Source organism: Pinus tabuliformis, chromosome 6 (genome assembly GCF_031772625.1).
Source record: "Pinus tabuliformis cultivar Carrire ecotype Pingquan chromosome 6, CPIR1, whole genome shotgun sequence".
NCBI lineage: Eukaryota > Viridiplantae > Streptophyta > Pinopsida > Pinales > Pinaceae > Pinus > Pinus tabuliformis.
This window is the reverse complement of record NC_142292.1, coordinates 460,976,156-460,995,520: the sequence shown is the minus strand read 5'-3', so window position 1 is coordinate 460,995,520 and position 19,365 is coordinate 460,976,156. Positions and strand designations below refer to the sequence as shown.

Sequence of the window (19,365 nt, the reverse complement as noted above, 5' to 3'; positions counted from 1 at the left end):
ATGTCCCCTTGAAGTCGAAAAGGCTCTGATACCAAATGTAGGTTTTAACTCTGTATAGAAATTACATACAAACGAATTCTTAAAACAGAAAAATATACAATGGCAAGAACATAAAATAAACATACACAAAGATTTTCCTTCAAATCCCAAAACCGCGACTACTAGATTGATTTTTTATTACATTCCTTTCAATGTTGCAATACATATATATACATGTTGAAGCATTCATAAACCCCAATCCACTAACCCTAGATTAGAACATAACCCTAATTCCATTGACCGAATCTACAAAATACCATGGGAAGAAAAGCACCATGCCCAAAACCATGTGCAAACCCTATGCACAAAACCATAGGTAGGTACGCCCACCATCTTTGGGTTCACCGCACATGGGGCTAGTCGTGGAAAGAATATAACACACACAAAACAAATATGGTGATTTGAGACAAACATGTTGATAATTACAAACTCGTTGTTGGTCAGGAAGAGTTGAAGAGAATATTGAGGTACATCAGGTACGATCTGGACGATATGGTGGTTAGAATAAATAGAGAGGAGCACTTTGTGGTCTCTGACTCAGATATAGACTCCAATGTTCATCAGAACAATGAAGTTGTCATCAACGTACCACCCCTCAACATGGTCAATGCAAACTCCTCTCCATGGGACCTGGTTATCAACTTGGATGAATAAGTTCATCACTGAATTGGCTCTTATTTTTCTATGTTGGTAGTCAGTCGTAGTTTTTTTTTATAAATACTATTAGCTAGTTTAAGTATGATAGTTGTTGTTAGTTTTTTGACTCGAATATGTCAGTATCTACAACTATTTTGTTTTGTTGGAAAAACCACTACGTCAAGTCTTATCTCTGTTGTTATCGGGAGTACTCACAAAGTTTACTTCTTCGGAAAGTTTCAATGTTAATAGTTTTGGGTTGGTTTTTCTTGTGTTGTTTCCTTGTAGTTACTAGTCATTTATCTAGAATAAATATGAGTTTGAAGGATATACACATGTATATGTTTTGGAAACTATGGTCAAAAATTACAAAAAAAGTGTTTATACATTTAGTAATATTTTCCATAATGATTTTGTGCTACCTAAATTAGTTACAACATTATTGTATGCTTCAATTTACAATTTTTATTTTTAGAATTATTTTGCATTATTTTGATTTTTTTCTGACGAAAAATCGAACTTTCTATTAAGACAATAAAAAGTTACATATGTAGATGCAATTAAGCATTATGAGTAATGTATATCCACCAAGAAACATAGCAAGAACACAACTGAATTGATCATAGCAACAGAATACTCAGTCCCATATACCAAAAACTATCCATGTCCAGTTTCTTGGCCTCCCCATTAATGGAGAAAATGACCCTTACAATAGTCTATTTTTAAAATAAATAAAAAACTAGTGTCCGCCAAACCATAAAAATTCTGATATACAGTAATCTGTGCACAAAAATAGACGAGCTGATAAAAGATAAGCATTTACTATCAGGCCAGGATGTTCAAAAATTGTATGGATGATGATCCAGCATAGTGATCCTTCCATCCTCCATTTAATTTATGCTTCAGTCGCACATAACCTCTTGCAAACCTTCCTTAGAAAGGTGGTCTGCCTCTGAATTCCACTCCCTGTAGATGTGGAAAACAATTATGAGATCAAACCCCATTTTTAAATGAAAAATTTCTTCTAATATTGGAATCAAAATATGATTTTGACATCTTTGTACTCTGTTAAACCAGTTAATAATATTTAATGAGTCACCAAATATTTAGACTAAACCCATCCCCAATTGAATAAGCCAACACGATAAGAATTTCGGGGATTTTCTGCATAGTTGTTTGATCCCGAGCCAAGGCCAACTGAAGCTTTGAGAATTTAGTGTCCATTTACATGGATAACCAATCTCGACCCACATCTGTTTTGTGCATCAGAGGCGTCATAAAAATATTCCCATGGTAAATCAAGCCTGATCTGTTCTTCTCTAATGATCCTAGAGGTATTTTTTGGAGATGGCAGAGGGATTAAAGAAAATATAGAGGCACATTTAGCTGCAATCAGAGAGGGTAATGATGGGAGGTCCTGAAAAATGCCTATGTTCCTAGCCAGCCATGTGCCCCAAGAGATGATCAAAGGGATATTTCTAAAACTTTCATGTGTTACTAAGTTCCACTAGATTTTCCCCATCCCGTGTTTGAATTATCCCTAATAATCTCAACGTGGACTCCAAAATCTTGTTGATGAAAGCACAACTTAAGAAAATGTGACAGTCTATTTCTTCCAAGAATTTTCATAATGTACACCATCGAGGACCATGTTTGTTTCGCTCCTGTAGATTATCCCAAGTGGGTACTTTGTTTTTTAGGATGCACCAAAAAAACAGTCTTGATTTCGCCGGACTTTTCAATTTCCACAAGAGTTTGCACCACCAATCATGTACCCCCCGTTCCCTTCTTATCATTAAATAACTATAACCATACTTTGGGCTATATCGACCTGTAGGAGCATGAACCCATCAGAGCACATATGGACGTTCCCTTATCCTAACATTTGTGTGCTACAATTATCTTATATAATTTTGCCATTCTTCTCCCCGGTGAGGCTCTAGTTGTAGATCCTCAATTTTTTTCCATCCCTAATGCCAATTCGTTGAGAGTTTCTCCCTTGCAATCTGGTTCAGAAATTGAACACCTTGGGCATGTAAACAATCCATTATCTCCCTTGAGAGAGCAAAATCCTCATTATGCCCCACCCACAAATCAATTCCTATTCTGAGTTTTTCCCCATTTCCAACATGCTAGGCCAGACCATCTTCTACAATGTTGAAAAAGTCAACTGTCACCTTCCATACTACTGATGCGTTTAAGGAATTTTTTATCTATCCTGTGCATCCATTCATCAATGGGAATAGGGTCTATGTATTTTCTTTTCACCACTGCCATCCAAATATTTTCCATTGATAATAACCGCCGCCCTGATTTTGCTGCTAGAGAGATTACAAAAGATGAGAGGTCATTTATACCCCAGCCATGGAAAATTTTAAGAACCACCTTAAATTTATATGTATAATAAATGGGCGAATCCCCATGATATATAGGAAAAATGGGAGGCGATTTTATCAATAATATAATATGTATATATAATTTTTTTGGCGAATCTCTCACCAGATTATATTATCTTGTAAAGTCATGGCAAATCTTTCACTGAATTATAAAATCTTGTAAGATCTTGGAAAATCTTTCACTGAATAATAAAACATTATGAAGTCTTGCCGAATGTTTTGTTAAAGTATGAAACCATATATGATAATAGGAAAACATATTCATTAAACTGTAATATACTAACATACATGTTTGGAAAAAAGAAACATAATTTTCTCTTCCTACAAACAATGTTGCAAGTTTCAATGGCCGTGTTTGTCAAGGTTCTTACTGTTATCACTCAGAAATTTTCCCTAGAAGTTATCAGAAGAAGGAAAAGACCGAGGTAACCACAAACCAATCTTTTAAGTATAGGCTCTAGCCAACCTATGACTCAGAGAGGACTCTCTCTATATAATTTAGATTTGTTTCTTATGGGATTTTAGGCTAGTTCTTAGTGTTCCTTAGGGTTTTGGTTTTGAATTGAAGGTTGGGTGGTGGAATTCTTAGAGCAGATGGATAGAGCTAGGTCTTCAAGCCATTGGGCTATGGATTCAACAAATTGATAGCATAATTGGACCAATTCATTAAAGGGAATGTTCACAGGGTAGGCTAGTAGAGAAAAATGCAAATATTTAGGCCTAATGGGTGAAGTAATACTAACAAGGGTGAAAGGGCACTTAAGAATCCTTAGACCGGGATCAGAATGAAGAAAAAAGGATAATCATGAACAAAGGGCAATTAAGAATCCTTTGATATAGATCAAAAGAAGTCATCTAAACTAAGGAGCAATCAAGAATTCCTTAACTTAGATTTGTGAAGAAAACATATAATAATGCATAACGGTTAAGACAGAGTGCATTTAAGCAATTTTTGAAATATCATTCCATGTTATAACATTTAGATTTTATAGATACATAAAATATTATGGAAAAAACTTGAAGAAAAACAACACTGAACATGAGAGAATACTTATTTGTATTTTGCTTTACACAAGAATCCTATAAAATATCTGATCTTTATTCCTTGATCCAGCAAGCCAATCCAGTCATTGATACAGTAGAATTTCTGATTTCAGAGAAAAATTCTATAGAAATGTTTTGGAATCCACACTACATACTTCGAAATATGAAGTATATATACAAAAAATTATTACAAAATATCTCAAAACAACTTGAGATTTATTCTAGGAAATACAAATATCTTCTAGCAAGAAGATAGAGACAGCTAATGAACTGTTTCTTGTTGTCCCCTTTATTGTGGTTGTGCTAGCCTTTATGGTTGAAATGTAGCCCTTTACGCTGGCTGATAGTTGTGGCATTTTATGGCTGGAGTCTTCTTTACTTTGATCTTTCATCTGATACTCTTTGACCCTGCTGCCTTATTTTCATCTGTTTACCAGGCTGACTTCATATTTATTGTGTGGTAACTTTTAGCTGTCAATTCATCACAGTAAGTCAATCATAGTTTCCCACTATTCTGCATCTCGTAATTTCACATTTTTCATTTGTCTGTAAATCTCATCAGCCTCGGTATATTTAGCAAAATTTGGCTTGGTGAGAAAAAGATGTTTGATTTCATGTTCCAGGAAGAACAAGCTTTCAAAAGTGTCATACAAGACTTTCCCTGTTGGTAATGCCCTTATGGATGAAGAGCTCGCTTGTTCCTTAGCCAATTGTCTGAGTCTGTTGCCATAGTCCAATTGTGTCATGAGTTTATCATTAATGACCATAGGACTGGGCAGACCTTTCTCCCTCAAAATTTGGAATTTAGCCATGAACCTATCAATGGCTACCTACATATGGTGGTACTTTTCTTCCAAATTAAGCATAAGGTTCCTTTTGGAAAGGACCTTCCTTATTTCTAGAATGGCCTCAGTTCTATCTTCTATATTTAGCTCATGGAGCTCATATATTTTTTTGTTGTTGAGGAAGTGGATGAGTCTATTGGCATCCTCTGGTTTATCCCCCAACTCCTCTTTTACTTTTTGGATAGCTTCTGTAGCTACCTTTACCAGCTCTATTTGTTCAAAAATTACTTGGATTGATGGCCAAATATCATTGATAGAGTCAATGATATTAGCCCATAGCATTTCTTTGGTTTTTCCAAGTGGCTTCTCAAGTGTTAAATCCTTTTCTATGATTTTGATCCTCTCACCCATTCTCTGGGCCCTTTTTGTTTCTTCTTTCTGCTTGAGTTGGGCAAGTTTGTAGTTAGTTTCCAAACTTGCCACATTTTCCTTCAATCTTTTCATCTTTGTAGCCTGGATAGACATATCTTCCATGGCTTTCACAAGTTCTACTGCTTTGTCTCTTGATGCACCTGTTGTTGTAGTAGATTCTGTTGTTACTGGAAATTTTGTTGCAAGTGGAGCTATAGGTGCCAAAGATATTGCTAGTGTGGATGGCACTGTTGTAGAGACTGTGAGGATAACATTTGTTGAAGAGGTGGCCACATCTGCTTGTTTTAATTGGATCAAAGTATCCAATTCCTCTTCGGTCTCTTTCAGTTGGTCATTCAATTTCAAGACTAAGTCCATGAGTTTTCATGCCCCTGCTGGGATTCTAGGACTTCCAGTGTTTGTGGATGTCGTAGCTGAGGTATTTTTAGTTGTTTCTTCAATGTAGCTATGTCCTCATTCTTCTTTTTGATAAGTTGTTCGGTGGCTTTTATATCCTTGGGATCGTGTCCCAATTCAATTACTAAGTCCTCTAATGACTTGATCCTTGTATCCTTGGCCTGTGAGGAGGCCTTTTCTAACTGGAATTGTGTAGATATGTTGTTTAAGGAATTTTGTAGCTAATGAGAAGCTATGGCCTTTCCAGTCAAGATGGAGCATATCATCTCCTTTGTTTTCTTGTGTAGCTCAATCTGGTCTATGGGATGGATATTCCTTGCCAGCACTTCATAATCTACTTTCTTAAAATTTGAGGTTGTTTTTGGTTGTTGAGTTGTAGGCTTGATAAAAGTCATCTGCATTTTCCCTTATTTGATATCAAAGGCCGACATTAGCCTAGTTTGATTGGTAGGGGTCATCTTCAGGTACTGGGCATAAGTTTGGACCTTAAGCTTCTCATTCCTTGCTTTTATTTCCTTGTACCTTTCCTTGATGTCTTGGTCTTTGTCAGCAGGCATTCTGAAGGAAGATACTTCAAGATTGAGCTGCCTTTCCAACACCTGAGTTTGTGATGTGGAGGGTGTGCCTTCCAATGGGGTGATGGGCCTACTCCTGTTTCCTTCTGTGCTAGTGACTTCTGTTGTTTCCTTTGTGTATTCCTGTTCAGAGACAGGATTCATTCTCTGTCTTTTTGCTTGGCTTGTATCTGCATAAGTCTATGAAGTGGCCCTTGCTGAGGTGGTGGCCTCCTCCCTACTTCTTTTTAGGCTCTTCTCCTCATTTAGAGGAGTCTACACAACTGAGGGGGTACTCATGGTTATCTTTGGTCTGCTTGACTGCTCTGGCTTGTCTGTCTGTTCTAGCCTGCTTTATTGTTCTAGCACCTGCAAGAAAGAACCCCCATAAAGTTGTTTTTCCATATCGATTAGAGCATTCTCTATGTCTATATGGGGCTCGTGTTCTCTTTCTCAATAAATCAAAGCCATTTTTGACTTGGTAGATACTTGCAATACCATGAAAAAAACTTTTAGAACAATCCCACGCAAAAAAATGTGAGAAATTGAGTGAAATCACAAAACCCCTTTTTGAAATGCGCTTAGCACACCTTGGCTTAAGGAGACAGTGTGTTGCAGCACTCCTTCCCTTCCTTGGGAGGTGCATTGAAGTGCTCTTGTTAGTGCTAATTTCTTTGGACCATCACACCCTTTGACATAGAGAGGGTACACTGGAGCTAGGGCACAAAATTAAATCTTAAAGGCACTTAAAACTCCCAAAAATTGCATGAAATAAAAAATGGAAACCATGAAAGGAAATAGAAAGGTAATATCTCCTAACTTGAACAGATGACACTTGAAATGGTCCACCAGATTGGCCACAATAAACTCTTGAATTTTGGGGGTAAAAAAAACTCAAAGCTCACTCTCAAAGAGGTAAAATGAAAATGGTAAAAATAAAATTACTTTTTGCCTATTTATGGTCATTTTTATTATTATTTTACTATTTTGACCTAAATTTTACCTAATTTTACCATGTATCATGTATTTTTAATATTTTATGGTGTTCTGAGTAGGATTAAAGTAGTTTGAAAGATTTGATGACATTTTTTAATGGAAAACATGTCATTTTGACAAGGGAGCATACCTTTATCGCTTTTACGAGCTTTGTAAACTCACAAAAAAGGAACCCCCTAAAGTCCTCTTTCAACGCTTTTCAGACTCCCTAAACATGAAATGTTTGTCGAGCACTTGTCTTTTTGAAATCATGAAAGTAAATGAAAAGTCATCTGCCCAGTATAAGTTTAACCCTTTTCCGGATTATGATAGACTATTTACGAAAAATGAATACCTTAGTCGAACATGGCTAAGAGGTTCTCCTGAGTATTGTTTTCTGCCTTTTCGTATTCAAGAGACAATTTTACAAAAAATAACCTTTGGATTTTTCTTTTCAAACTCTCTTAACATGAAAAAGTAGCCGAGTTATACCTTCGCTGGACTCGTAAAAGCATCAAACAACATTTGACTCGTCAAACATGATGGGACCAAAACCATTCTTTTTCGGGGTTCGTTAAATATGCTCAGAGGGATTCATCTTAAGGATGAACTTATAGATCAAGCATATGTTATCATCCTCAAGATTGTCAAAAATAAAGAGGTATTTCCCATAAATTGTTGGGGAAATTCAAAAAACAAGGTACTTGACCTTTTGATGACAAGAAGTCGCTCTTAAACATGACACTCTTCCACTTCATCTCTGTGGCTATTGAGTTAGGAAATGTGCTTCCCTTTTTGGCTCGTTATACCATATAAAAGCCTTCGCATTTGTTTTTGGTTCAATGCTGCCAACTCCATTAAGTGTCGCCAATATGTTCAAGAGAAGTCATTCAATTACTATCTACTACAGTACTCTTAAGCCTTCATTCATGTTTGTTGTTCTTGAACCAATTTTACATCATTATTCCATCTCAAATCTTGGTACTCTTTTTGTGTAGTTTATGGGGAATACATCAAGGCCCTCCTGCGAGAAGTCGCTTCCTAGCAACATCAACTCATTATCTAGGAAGTTGACTTGTAAACTCCCTTTGGTACCTTGGAGCTTGCATACATCAATGGAAAGTTTCCTCGCTTTTGGTGACAAGTCTTCATCATTGGCCTTCAAACAAAATATTTTGTGTGGTGTTCGACTTCAGCTCATCCATTCATGCCACACAGATTGTATTATAGTACCTTGAGGACCATTAACATCATTGGTGATTTCTCTTGCGTCTGTTAACGACTTACAACATTGGTCAATCATTAGATGGGGTCTACCATGTTCGAATTCATCTCATTTGTTCACATGGTTAGACTCGTACATCAAGCAATTGAGTGAACGAGATAGAAGACCTCGAAGATTATAGTTTCATCCACCCATGCTACGTTTCAAGATTCATACAAAATCATAAAGTTTGATGGATGTGATCATTTAGGCCATCATCCAAGCATGGGTCCACACTTTGTCATTAGTGGACGACTTTTTTTATCATTGTACATGTGATATGGCTTATATGCTAAGTATGGGTATGTCTCCCTCAGCAGTGGTATCATGATGAAAATGTATTGTAACAAATGATCTCGACCAATTGTTCTTGATCCAGGCTTGTCACAAGGTAAAACACTTCAGTCCTCAGGCATTGCTTCTGACTTTGTTCTTTAGGGGGGAATCTATTACAATCCATTTTGTCACATTTGTTCAATAACACTGCAAACTGGATCAATCAACATCCTGGAACATTTTGTCATAACCCCTTCATAAAGCCCTAAGCATCACTTCTCCAAAAACTCTAAGTTTCTAGGATAATTAGCTCAAAAAAAATGTTTTAAGCCCCAGCACACCTTGCATGTTTAGCCACTTTTGTTAAGTGCATGTTTCATACCTGATAGAGAGTGTTGTTCAGCACTTGTTGCTCCCTTTTATAGGTGTGGTGATTCTAGAAATTTGGGAAAAATAAGAAATATATCTAAAGCTTCCTCTATCAAAAGCTTCTAAGGTAGTTTTAACCTTTTACCATGGATAGAGAGCTTGAATCCTATCTTGGAGACCTTATCTCTTATCCCTTGAGCTCATCCTCCCTTCTTAACTGGATTTCAAGCCTAGATTGGTAATTGGATAAGAATTCCTAAACTGCCACACTCATATAAATTTATTGCTGCCTATAAGGTCTGGGTTGGATTTTGGAGATTGATAGTGTCCTCATGTCGTTGTTTGGAGCCTAAAGGAGTCATCACATTCATGCATTAGGGTTGATTTTGAGGTGTGCATTATGAAAAGGAAGGACAAGTAAACTTTGAGAGACATCTACAAAGTCAACTTCTATTTATGGTTGTAAACCCTCTCCTATATTTGTGAATACAAAGAGCATCTTGTTTTCCTATATTTGTTGTGTTATATTTGCACTCGTGTATTTCAATGTCATGTTGATTCATTGAATAGAGATTTTACATTATGCTACATGGATTTTAGTTCCTTTGCTTGTTTTATTTGTGTGTGTAGGCTCTAATTATAGAACTTGGAGCTAGAGTTGGAGCTTACAAGTAAGGAGGAAAGGAAGGTTTGCTTCAGATTCCAGGTACACTTCTTTCCCATTCTTTAATTTCTCTAAGGGAAACTTGAGTGTTTTTGTCTTTTGTTGTTCTAGATCAGGCTACTAGATCTAGGGAATTCACCTTTGTCTGCAATCATGAAAATTTTGTATAACAGGGTTGTTGGTAGACATTTTAAGATTAGGAACTCCATTAGTTTTTGGACCTCTTGTGTTTCCCATTGCATGGATTTAATACTTGAGGACATTGGTAAACTGCCTTGGATACATGAGGTTGTGGAGAAGGCATAATCCATAACCAAATACCTGTATAATCACACTATTGTCCTTAACACCATGAGAAAATACACTAAAGGTAAAGAAATTATTCGACATGCAGTGGCCATATTTGCAACAAATTTCATATCTTTCCAATCTATGGTTGAGCAAAAGATAAATATGAAGAGGATGTTCTGGGGACCTAAGTGGATGGCATCTAAACATTCCAAGGCCCTTGAAGGTATTAAAATTATTGCACTTGTGTTTAATGATGGCTTCTGGAAAGATGCCGAAGAGATTATTGTTGTGACGGAGTCCCTTGTTAGAGTTATCAGGTACTTCATTTCTTTTAAACTTTTCATTTTTAAAACTTCATTTCAAGCTTCATTTCATTTTCAAAGTTTCATATTACATTGAATTTGAAAGCTTGAACTTTCAAAATGGTTGATGGTGACAAACCTGCTATGGGTTACATTTATGAGGTGATGGATCTCGTGAAGGAGGCCATCAAAAGAAGATATGGGGATGAGGAGGCCAAGTATATGCCTCTTTGGGAAATTATTGATGCACGTTGGGATAGTAAATTGCATTCCCCCTTACATGCTACTAGGTACTTCTTAAACCCACAATATTTTTATGCTAAGAGAAAATTTAATGAGGACGGGGAGGTTGGCAGCGGACTTATGACATACATTGAAAGGTGCTTCCCTGATCAAGAAGTTCAAAGCCGTGTCTTTTCCCATCTATAGGATTATAAGATGCAAACCAAATTATTTTATTATACCAATGCTATACGAGAAAGGACTAAGATGTTGCCAAGTACCCTTTGAGGCTTGAAGAATTCATCAATTCATTAAATTTGATTAAACTTTATTTTGTATGTTAAATGTTTTATTAATTTTTTTTGTAATTTTAGTATTTACTATTTATCATCTTTGAATTGTACTTAGTACTTACTACTCACGAACCCTTACCACTTGCTAGGTCTTTGGTGGAAAAAATATTGTAGCAATATCCTAGATTTGAAGTGATTCGTCATTCAAATCGTAAACCAATCATGTATTGCTTCAGGTTGTGAGCACATCTTGAGCATGTTTGAGAAAATGCATTCTAGGAAGCACAATTGATTGACACAAAAGCGCTTAAATGGCCTTATATTTGTCCATTACAGCCTATGACTTTGCAACAAACAAATAAGTGAGAGTTCAGACACTAAGCCTTGAGAAACAAAAGACTTTGCATAGTCATGCGTAATTGCATTTGAATTTGAAGGTTTCGTAATTTGATTTGCACTTTAATGTTCAAACTTTAATTCACATTTCCATGTCTGATTATTCATGATAATGACAAGTTTGGATCATTCATCAATCAATCTTGAAGAGATAGATCTACAAATTACAAATGCACCAGATAGGATTCAATCGGAGGAGGCTCCTCTTTTAAGCCTAGACGAGTTTTTGAGATTAGGCACCCCACTATTTTTTGGACCTCTTGTGTTGCCCATATAGATTTAATACTTGAGGACATTGGTAAACTTCCTTGGATACATGAGGTTGTGGAGAAGGAAAAATACATAACCAAATACCTATACAATCACACTATTGTCCTAAACACCATGAAAAAATACATGAAAGGTAAAGAAATTGTTTGACCTGCAGTAACCAAATTTGCAACAAATTTCATATGCTTGGAATCTATGGTTGAGCAAAAGATAAATCTGAAGAGGATGTTCTTTGGACCTAAGTGGATGGCATCTAAACATTCCAAGGTCCTTGAAGGCATTGAAATTGTTGCACTTGGGTTTAATGCCAGTTTCTGGAATGATGCTAAAGATATTATTGTTGTGACAGAGTCCCTTGTCAGAGTTCTCACGCACTTCAAGTATTTTAATTTTTTAATTTTTTTAAATTTCATTTTCAAAGTTTCATATTTCATTGAATTTGAAAGCTTGAACTTTCATGGAAGGTTGATAGTGAAAAACCCACTATGGGTTACATTTATGAGACGATGGATCTCACAAAGGACACCATCAAAAGAAGATATGGGGATGAGGAAGCCAAACATATGCCATTTTGGTACATTTTTTATGCACGTTGGGATAGGCAATTGCATTCCCCCTTACATGTTGTTGGGTACTTCTTAATTCCATAGTATTTTTATGATAATAGAAAATTTAATGACGATGGGGAGGTTGGCAGAGGACTTATGACATCCATTGAAAGGTTCTTCCTTGATCAAAAAGTTCAAAGTCGTGTCTTTTCCCACCTACAGGATTATAGGGCGCCAACAAAATTATTTTCCTATACTAGTGTTATACGAGAAATGACTAAGATGTTGCCAAGTACCCTTTCAGGCTTGAAGGCTTCATCAATTCATTGAATTTGTTTAAACTTTACTTTGTATGTTAAATGTTTTATTAAATTTTGTCATCTTTTTAGTATTTACCATTTATCATCTTTGATCTATACTTAATACTTACTACTCATGAACCCTTGCCACCTGCTAGGCCTTTGGTGGCAAAACTTTTGTAGCGATATGCCAAATTTGAAGAGATTCATCATTCAAATCTTGAACCAATCATGCAGTGCTTCAGGTTGCGAGCGCCACTAGAGCATGTTTGAGAAAATACATTCTAAGAAGTGCAACCGATTGAAACTAAAACACTCAAATGACCTTGTATTTTTCCATTACAATCTACAACTTTGCAACAACCAAATACTAGATGAGAGTTGAGACACTAAGCCTTGAGAAACAAAAGGATTGGCATAGTCATGCATAATTGCATTTGAATTTGAAGGTTTCGTAATTTGATTTGCACTTTAAAGTTCAAAATTTGATTCACGTTTCCATGTCTCATCATTCATGATAATCACAGGTTTGGATCATTCACCAATCAACCTTGAAGAGATAGATATGCAAACTACAATTGTAGTAGATTGGATCCAAACAGAGGAGGCTCCTCTTTTAAGCTTAGATAACTTGGAGAATTTTGAGAGTCAAGCAAGCGAAGGAGCAGGAGGAATCACTTCTGGTTCTCACTCTTAGAGTGTTAGTTATTGTTTTTTTATTGATTAGTATGCAATATTTTGTAAAATTTTAGAAGCATGTGCTTCTAGTTCTATGTAGTCACTGGTTAGGAGTCGAGACTTAGTACTTTGGATCATGTTTGGACTCATAGCATATATGAGATACTTATTCATTCATGATATTTAGGACATCTATTGATATTATGCATTGTTTGGACATGGCTTTATTGAATATCAATGAAAAATGTTTGGGTTTTTAATTCAATATATGTGTATATCTTTATTTATTGAATTCACCAGTTTTTCCCTGATTTTTTCCCAATCTGATTAAAACTCTTCACTCTTTTGCCCCACTGATTTATTGTCGATTCTGAGTCTGGTAACATTGATACAAACAAACAAGGACATACACAAACCAAATCCAAGCAAGCATATAAAAAACACACCCTAAAGTGTAACAACTGCTACAACTGAACAACATCCCCACAGAGAAGTAAAGTCCCAAGGATGTGATACCATTATTAGGTGGGGAAGTTTGGTCCCAGAAGTCTTGTGGTCCAACCTTGGACAAGAATATGTACATCTAAGCGCTGTTCCCAGCGCGATTTTTTCAAATAAAGTGAAAAAAAAGAAAAAGAAAAAAAAAAGTATATTAAGGGCAGAGAAGTATGTTAAGAACACACATTAGACCACCGCTATGGATTCTTAAAATGAAAAGTTCGACGTGGGGCATGGCCATCTAAATTAACAAGTCTAATTTTACACTCCAAAATGAAACTCCGCGGTATTGCTAGACTGTAGCAGTGCTAAGAGAAAAGTGAGAAAGAGGACGCAAGAAAAAATAACAACAAAAGAACTTTAATTAGGGTAAACTTTGTTAAGGCAATCACCTCAAATGCCTCTCCTCTCTTGAAAAAGGTCACGTCAAATGTCTCATACATTTCCAGCAATTGTATTTTAACTTCTAAATGTTGATTTTCTGTACTGCTTTTGCATTATCATGTGACGGACAACTTTGCTAGGATACAATTGAATGCTTGAACTGGTCATTTCTGAAACAATACTTCCCATATCGATTTCAGCCTCCTACTTCCTTCCCCACAGGTACAAACAGCCTCCTTTGTTCAGCAATCTTGATCAGCTGGTTTTCACAAATAAAATTACATGATGGATGTAAAACATTACAGCAATCTACTTAAATACAAGGAACGAGGGCATGGATCAGGTGCCAACAACAAATCCACTACTACTTGCATTGAAGGCCTCAAGTCAGGAAGATGGTCGGTGCAGAGCACCGCTATTTTGAACATCTTAATCATGCTCTGCTTATAAATTTCAGGTATCCTGCTATCCAGCACCTTAAGTGTGCATTTTCTAGTAGCAATATTACGATGAATCCAACCAACAATGTTCTCGCTCTCCCCAAATTCTGGCTCTATAGGTTGTCTACCAGTCACAAGCTCCAACAGCACCACCCCGAAGCTGTATACATCGCTCTTTTCGCTCACCTTGTAGGTGTAGGCATACTCTGCAACCCACAGACATTATCAGTTCGCTCAAGTCTTAAAAAATATTAGCAAGGCATTTGTTTTGAGCTACTCAAAAACAAATCTCTGCTTAATCCTTTCTAAAATGTATGAATGATTGATTACCTGGAGCAATGTAGCCATGGGTGCCAGCAATAATAGCTGTAGAGTCTCCCTTTCCACAGGATTGAAGGATTTTTGCAACACCGAAATCAGCCAAGCTTGCCTCGCAATCTTCATCCAACAATATATTTCTGGATTTGACATCTCTGTGGACAATAGCAGGAACACAGTCATTGTGCAAATAAGCCAATCCATGAGCTATTCCAAGGGCTATTTTATAGCGTGTTTGCCAATCCAGTGTTGGACCTATTGGCTGATGCAATCTGTCCCACAAACTCCCATTCTTCATGTATTCATATACAAGGAGATGTGAATTTGTGCTAGAAATGCAGCAGTAGAGTTTCACTATGTTTTTGTGTCTGATAGAGCCTAAGATTTCAACCTCCATCTTGAATTCCCGATATCTGAATGCCTCTTTACTGTGGTTCAGGTTGGTGGCATTGTTGTTGGTCGACAGCTGCTTTACTGCAATAACTTGTCCATCGCCTAGCTCTCCTCTGTATACCTTTCCAGAACCCCCACTGCCAATCATGTTCTCTTCCTTCAAACAACGGAGAATGTCATCGCCAGTGAACTTCAGGCTGTGAAAGGATTTGATATCCAAACATAGGGCTTCCATAGTATCTCTATTAAGGCTTCTGTACAAAAGGAAGCCTATAACAAGAATTAGCAGTGTAGCTGCAGCGATGGTACACACAATGACAATTCTTATATGGAATCTTCTTCTGGAAGCAGAAGAGCACGTCTTTAGGAGACCTGAACTGACTTTATTTCCACATAGCCCACTGTTTCCAGAAAAGCTATGGTTTCTTGCCAGGTCAATCAGCTGCGTCGGCACAGGCCCTGTCAACTGATTGTTGGAAAAATCAAACATGTTCAGGTTCAAGGAAGAAAGGCTGTTTGAAATCTGACCGCTCAACTGATTGTTGGAGAGGTTCAGAAAATTAAGGACTTGTATGGATCCCAATGATGCAGGAATAGGATCATTCAGTCTATTTTCAGCAAGGTTTATCTCAGTGAGAGCCCCGCAAAACCCTAATGTCTGAGGCATAGGGCCAGAGAGCATGTTATGCTGCAAAAGCAGGCTGTTCAGCATGCTCAAGTTTCCAATTTCAGCAGGCAAATCACCAGACAACCAAGAGTAATGCCTGCCCAATTTCTGGAGGCAAGCTTCCTGAGAACCGATTGTTTTGGATGCAGAGTTCAGATAGAATTTTTGCCTTGCTGATTCCTTGGCCTATTTCCCCCTCAAAACTATTGAAACTCAAATCAATTATGGTGGCATGGGGTAATCCCCAGACACCAGATGGTACCGTGCCAGTCAGATTGTTATTGTTTACTCGGAAACGATTCAACGTTGAACAATCCCCATATGATTCGGGAATCTCACCTGTAAAGAAATTTTGTGCAACAAGAAAGCAAACCAATTTACCACTTTTACATATATCAGGGGGCAACATTCCTGCGAGGCCATTCTCTGATACATCTATCAAAGTGACATCAGAAAAACTACCAAGGTTTTGTGGTAACGGACCAGTGAGATTATTCCTGTACAGAGAGAGCTCTGACAGGTACTGGAAGTCGCCAAACTCTTTGGGTATTTGCCCTGAAAAGTGGTTTTCATAGAGATGAAGATATACCAAGTTTTTCAAGTTTACAAGCTCGGAGAGTGTCCCTTTGAGCGAGTTCGCAGAGGCATCAAAATCCCTCAAGGAAGTGAGGTTTCGAAACCCTGAAGGAATCTCTCCTGTAAGATGATTATCATAGAGTTCCAATCGATACAACTTTGTAAGCCTTGTGATTTCTTTTGGTATAGTTCCTGTTAAAGAATTGATAGAGAGCTCTAGGTATTCCAGCTCCGTAAGATTTCCAACGTAAGGTGAAATGGGTCCTATAAGTGTACAGTTCGACAAGAACAATGAACGAAGGCGTTTTAAGCTAAATATCTCTGTTGGTATTAAGCTCGGATCCAGAGGATTATTTTCCAAGCTCAAGAAATGCAATAGAGTCAAATGTGTGACAGAAACAGGAAACTTACCCGAAAAATTGTTACTTGACAGGTCTAGACTTTTCAGGTAGCGGAGTGCGGAAAAATCAGGCAAAGTTCCCGTCAATAAATTGGATGTAAGGCTCAATGTTTCCAACTGACTGCAATTAATCCACTGTCCATCGGGAATGTTTCCGTGGAGAGAATTGTAACCCAACTTAATACTCCTCAAGGCCTTCATCCCACAAATGGCAGAAGACGCCACAGGGCCACTCAGTCCATTATTTTCCAGGTTGATATCTGTGACTGAACCGTCATTGTTACAAGTGATTCCATTCCATTTGCACGGAGAAGCTGCAGAGCTCTCCCAGCTGTGGAATATATTGTTTGGGTCTAGGAGACCTGACTTCATGTTGAGCAGAATTCGAATTTCATCGACTTGGGCATTAAACAGTAACAGACATAGCAGGAATGCAAGAATAAAGGGAAGAGGATTTTTGATAATGGCCATGAGGGGAGAAGAGAACATGAGATTATTTCCTAAAATGCAGTATTGATCCGAAACCACCCAGGAAATCCTTATTTAATGTTAACTGTCGACAGCTTTCGCCATAACACAAGACCACCCAGAGAGATTACGAAAAAATCGCACACTAACAATGTCTGCAAACTCAAAATTGCGTTCATACTTTTAATCAGGGAAAAGAAAGTTTCTGAGGGAACAGGTACGAAAACTTCGGGCGACTCTATTTTATTTACTATTGCAGCAAAAACAACGTGGGCTATCAGCGAGGCAAAAAACAAAATATGATTGATATGTGATCATCCGACATGAAATTTTTGCCCGAAACCTTCGGAAATCCCAATACACTGGTGCGAACTCGAAAATTCGAAATTGCTTTCGTAATTTCAATCAGGGAAAAGCTAACTAGTTTTGGCCGGAACAGGTGGTGATTCCAGAATACAATTGCACCAAAGATAACGTGGGCTATCACAATGATTTATCAGAGAGACGAAACAAGTCATTACTCTGAGACTTATTTTATTTGTGCAAGGGCGACCTAAATCTTTTCCCGAAACCCTCGGCTAGAGCTATGGGTCAGACACAAGGGATGACTTACATACATTCCCAAACGCAAATGATGAAGGAACCCACTCAAGATTAGAAATCTGATGTTTCTTGATCTCTGATTTAGTATGCATATTTAATTGTTTAAAAGCCTGGTTTGGTCCAGCTTATGCATATTTAATTGTTTAAAAGCCTGGTTTGGTCGAGCTTGGATGTCTCTTTAGAAGTTTAATTCTTCCAAAACGGCTTCTATCCTCAATCTCTCATGAGGGTTGAACCTAAGCCTTATGCAAACCAATTGGTCTATATCTCATGGGTTCTATCTTTCTAATCTTATTTACAAACTCTTTTTCCCATCATACAAGCTTTTACTAGAATGTTTTAGGGAATCTTGTAATTCTATAGGAAGGCACAGAATTCAAAAAAAGCTATAGTTCAATTGATTTTTTATGATCTAGCTCTAAAATTTCAAAGACAACCTCATCATAGTGTTTACCACAAATGCCAAAGAAGCAGAATAAAAAAGCAAAGTTTCTATGGTATCCCCTATTCTTCGACAAGATCCTCTACATTCAAAGATACACAACAATAGCCTTTGTCACTGCAATTGTTTGAGCTCCATGGCACCTTTATCTAATCCTTGCATGCTACCAAGTATGAAATATTTAAGTTATTCACTCTTATTGTGTTTGCATATAACTTACATGGTGTGTAATGCAAGATTGGGACATCAAAATGTTTAGACAAGGTGGTAACAACATGATCTCTGTAAAAAGACATCACATATGTTAAAAGGTAATGGTCCCATAAGCATGTGGACGTCAACAAATTCTCCACATGCATGAGTGATCACATCCAAAATAATGGTGGTGGTCACGTCTAGTGATCAATGGATTGTTGCCTTCCTGACATAGTAATCATCAACCATAGTGTGTCAACCCACTGCCTATCAAATTAGAAAGGTAGACATTCAACTCACCATTTACATGAAAAAAATTCTCCATGGCACCATTCTTCTCTGTTAGACTATAGGATTTGTGTGCTACAGTGTTTTCAGCTATAGCATCTATGTGTTATAAGGCTTTTTCTAGGATATGTTTTCTACAAGAGCTTAGTTTGTTCGTAGAGCTAAGCCTACTGGTTCTACAAGAAAGACAATAACAACTTCTTGCCAACCAATGCACTACAGGAGAATGAAAACAACCTCACCATCATAGTCCAAAGTGTGAAGGCTAATCATTTCACTTACTGTCTTTTTTTCTTTAAAATGTATTACACATTTCTACTGTAGGAGCAAAAAATCACAGCAGAAACTAAATAAGCATACACAACATAAACAAACATAAAAACACAGAGATTTTAACGTGGTTCACCCAACCAATCTGGGCTACATCCACCAAACAGGGGCATCAAAAATCTTATTACTCAACAGGAGATTACAACAACACAATTCCTCACACCCTCTCAGCACACATATCCTCTACAGGCTTACATTTTTATAGCTGGGAGTAGAAAACCGAATCATAAATTC

The 19,365-nt window shown here is 37.2% G+C and overlaps 1 protein-coding gene across 1 annotated transcript; it reads right to left on the bottom strand.

Annotated features, from left to right (window-relative positions):
- Positions 1-14,310: 14,310 nt before the first annotated feature.
- LOC149259302 (uncharacterized) lies at positions 14,311-18,838 on the bottom strand. Its single transcript, XM_089453817.1, is given in 5 exon segments — positions 14,311-14,657; positions 14,782-15,914; positions 15,916-17,203; positions 17,846-17,857; positions 18,778-18,838. Coding segments are annotated over 5 exon segments (2,841 nt in total).
- Positions 18,839-19,365: the final 527 nt, after the last annotated feature.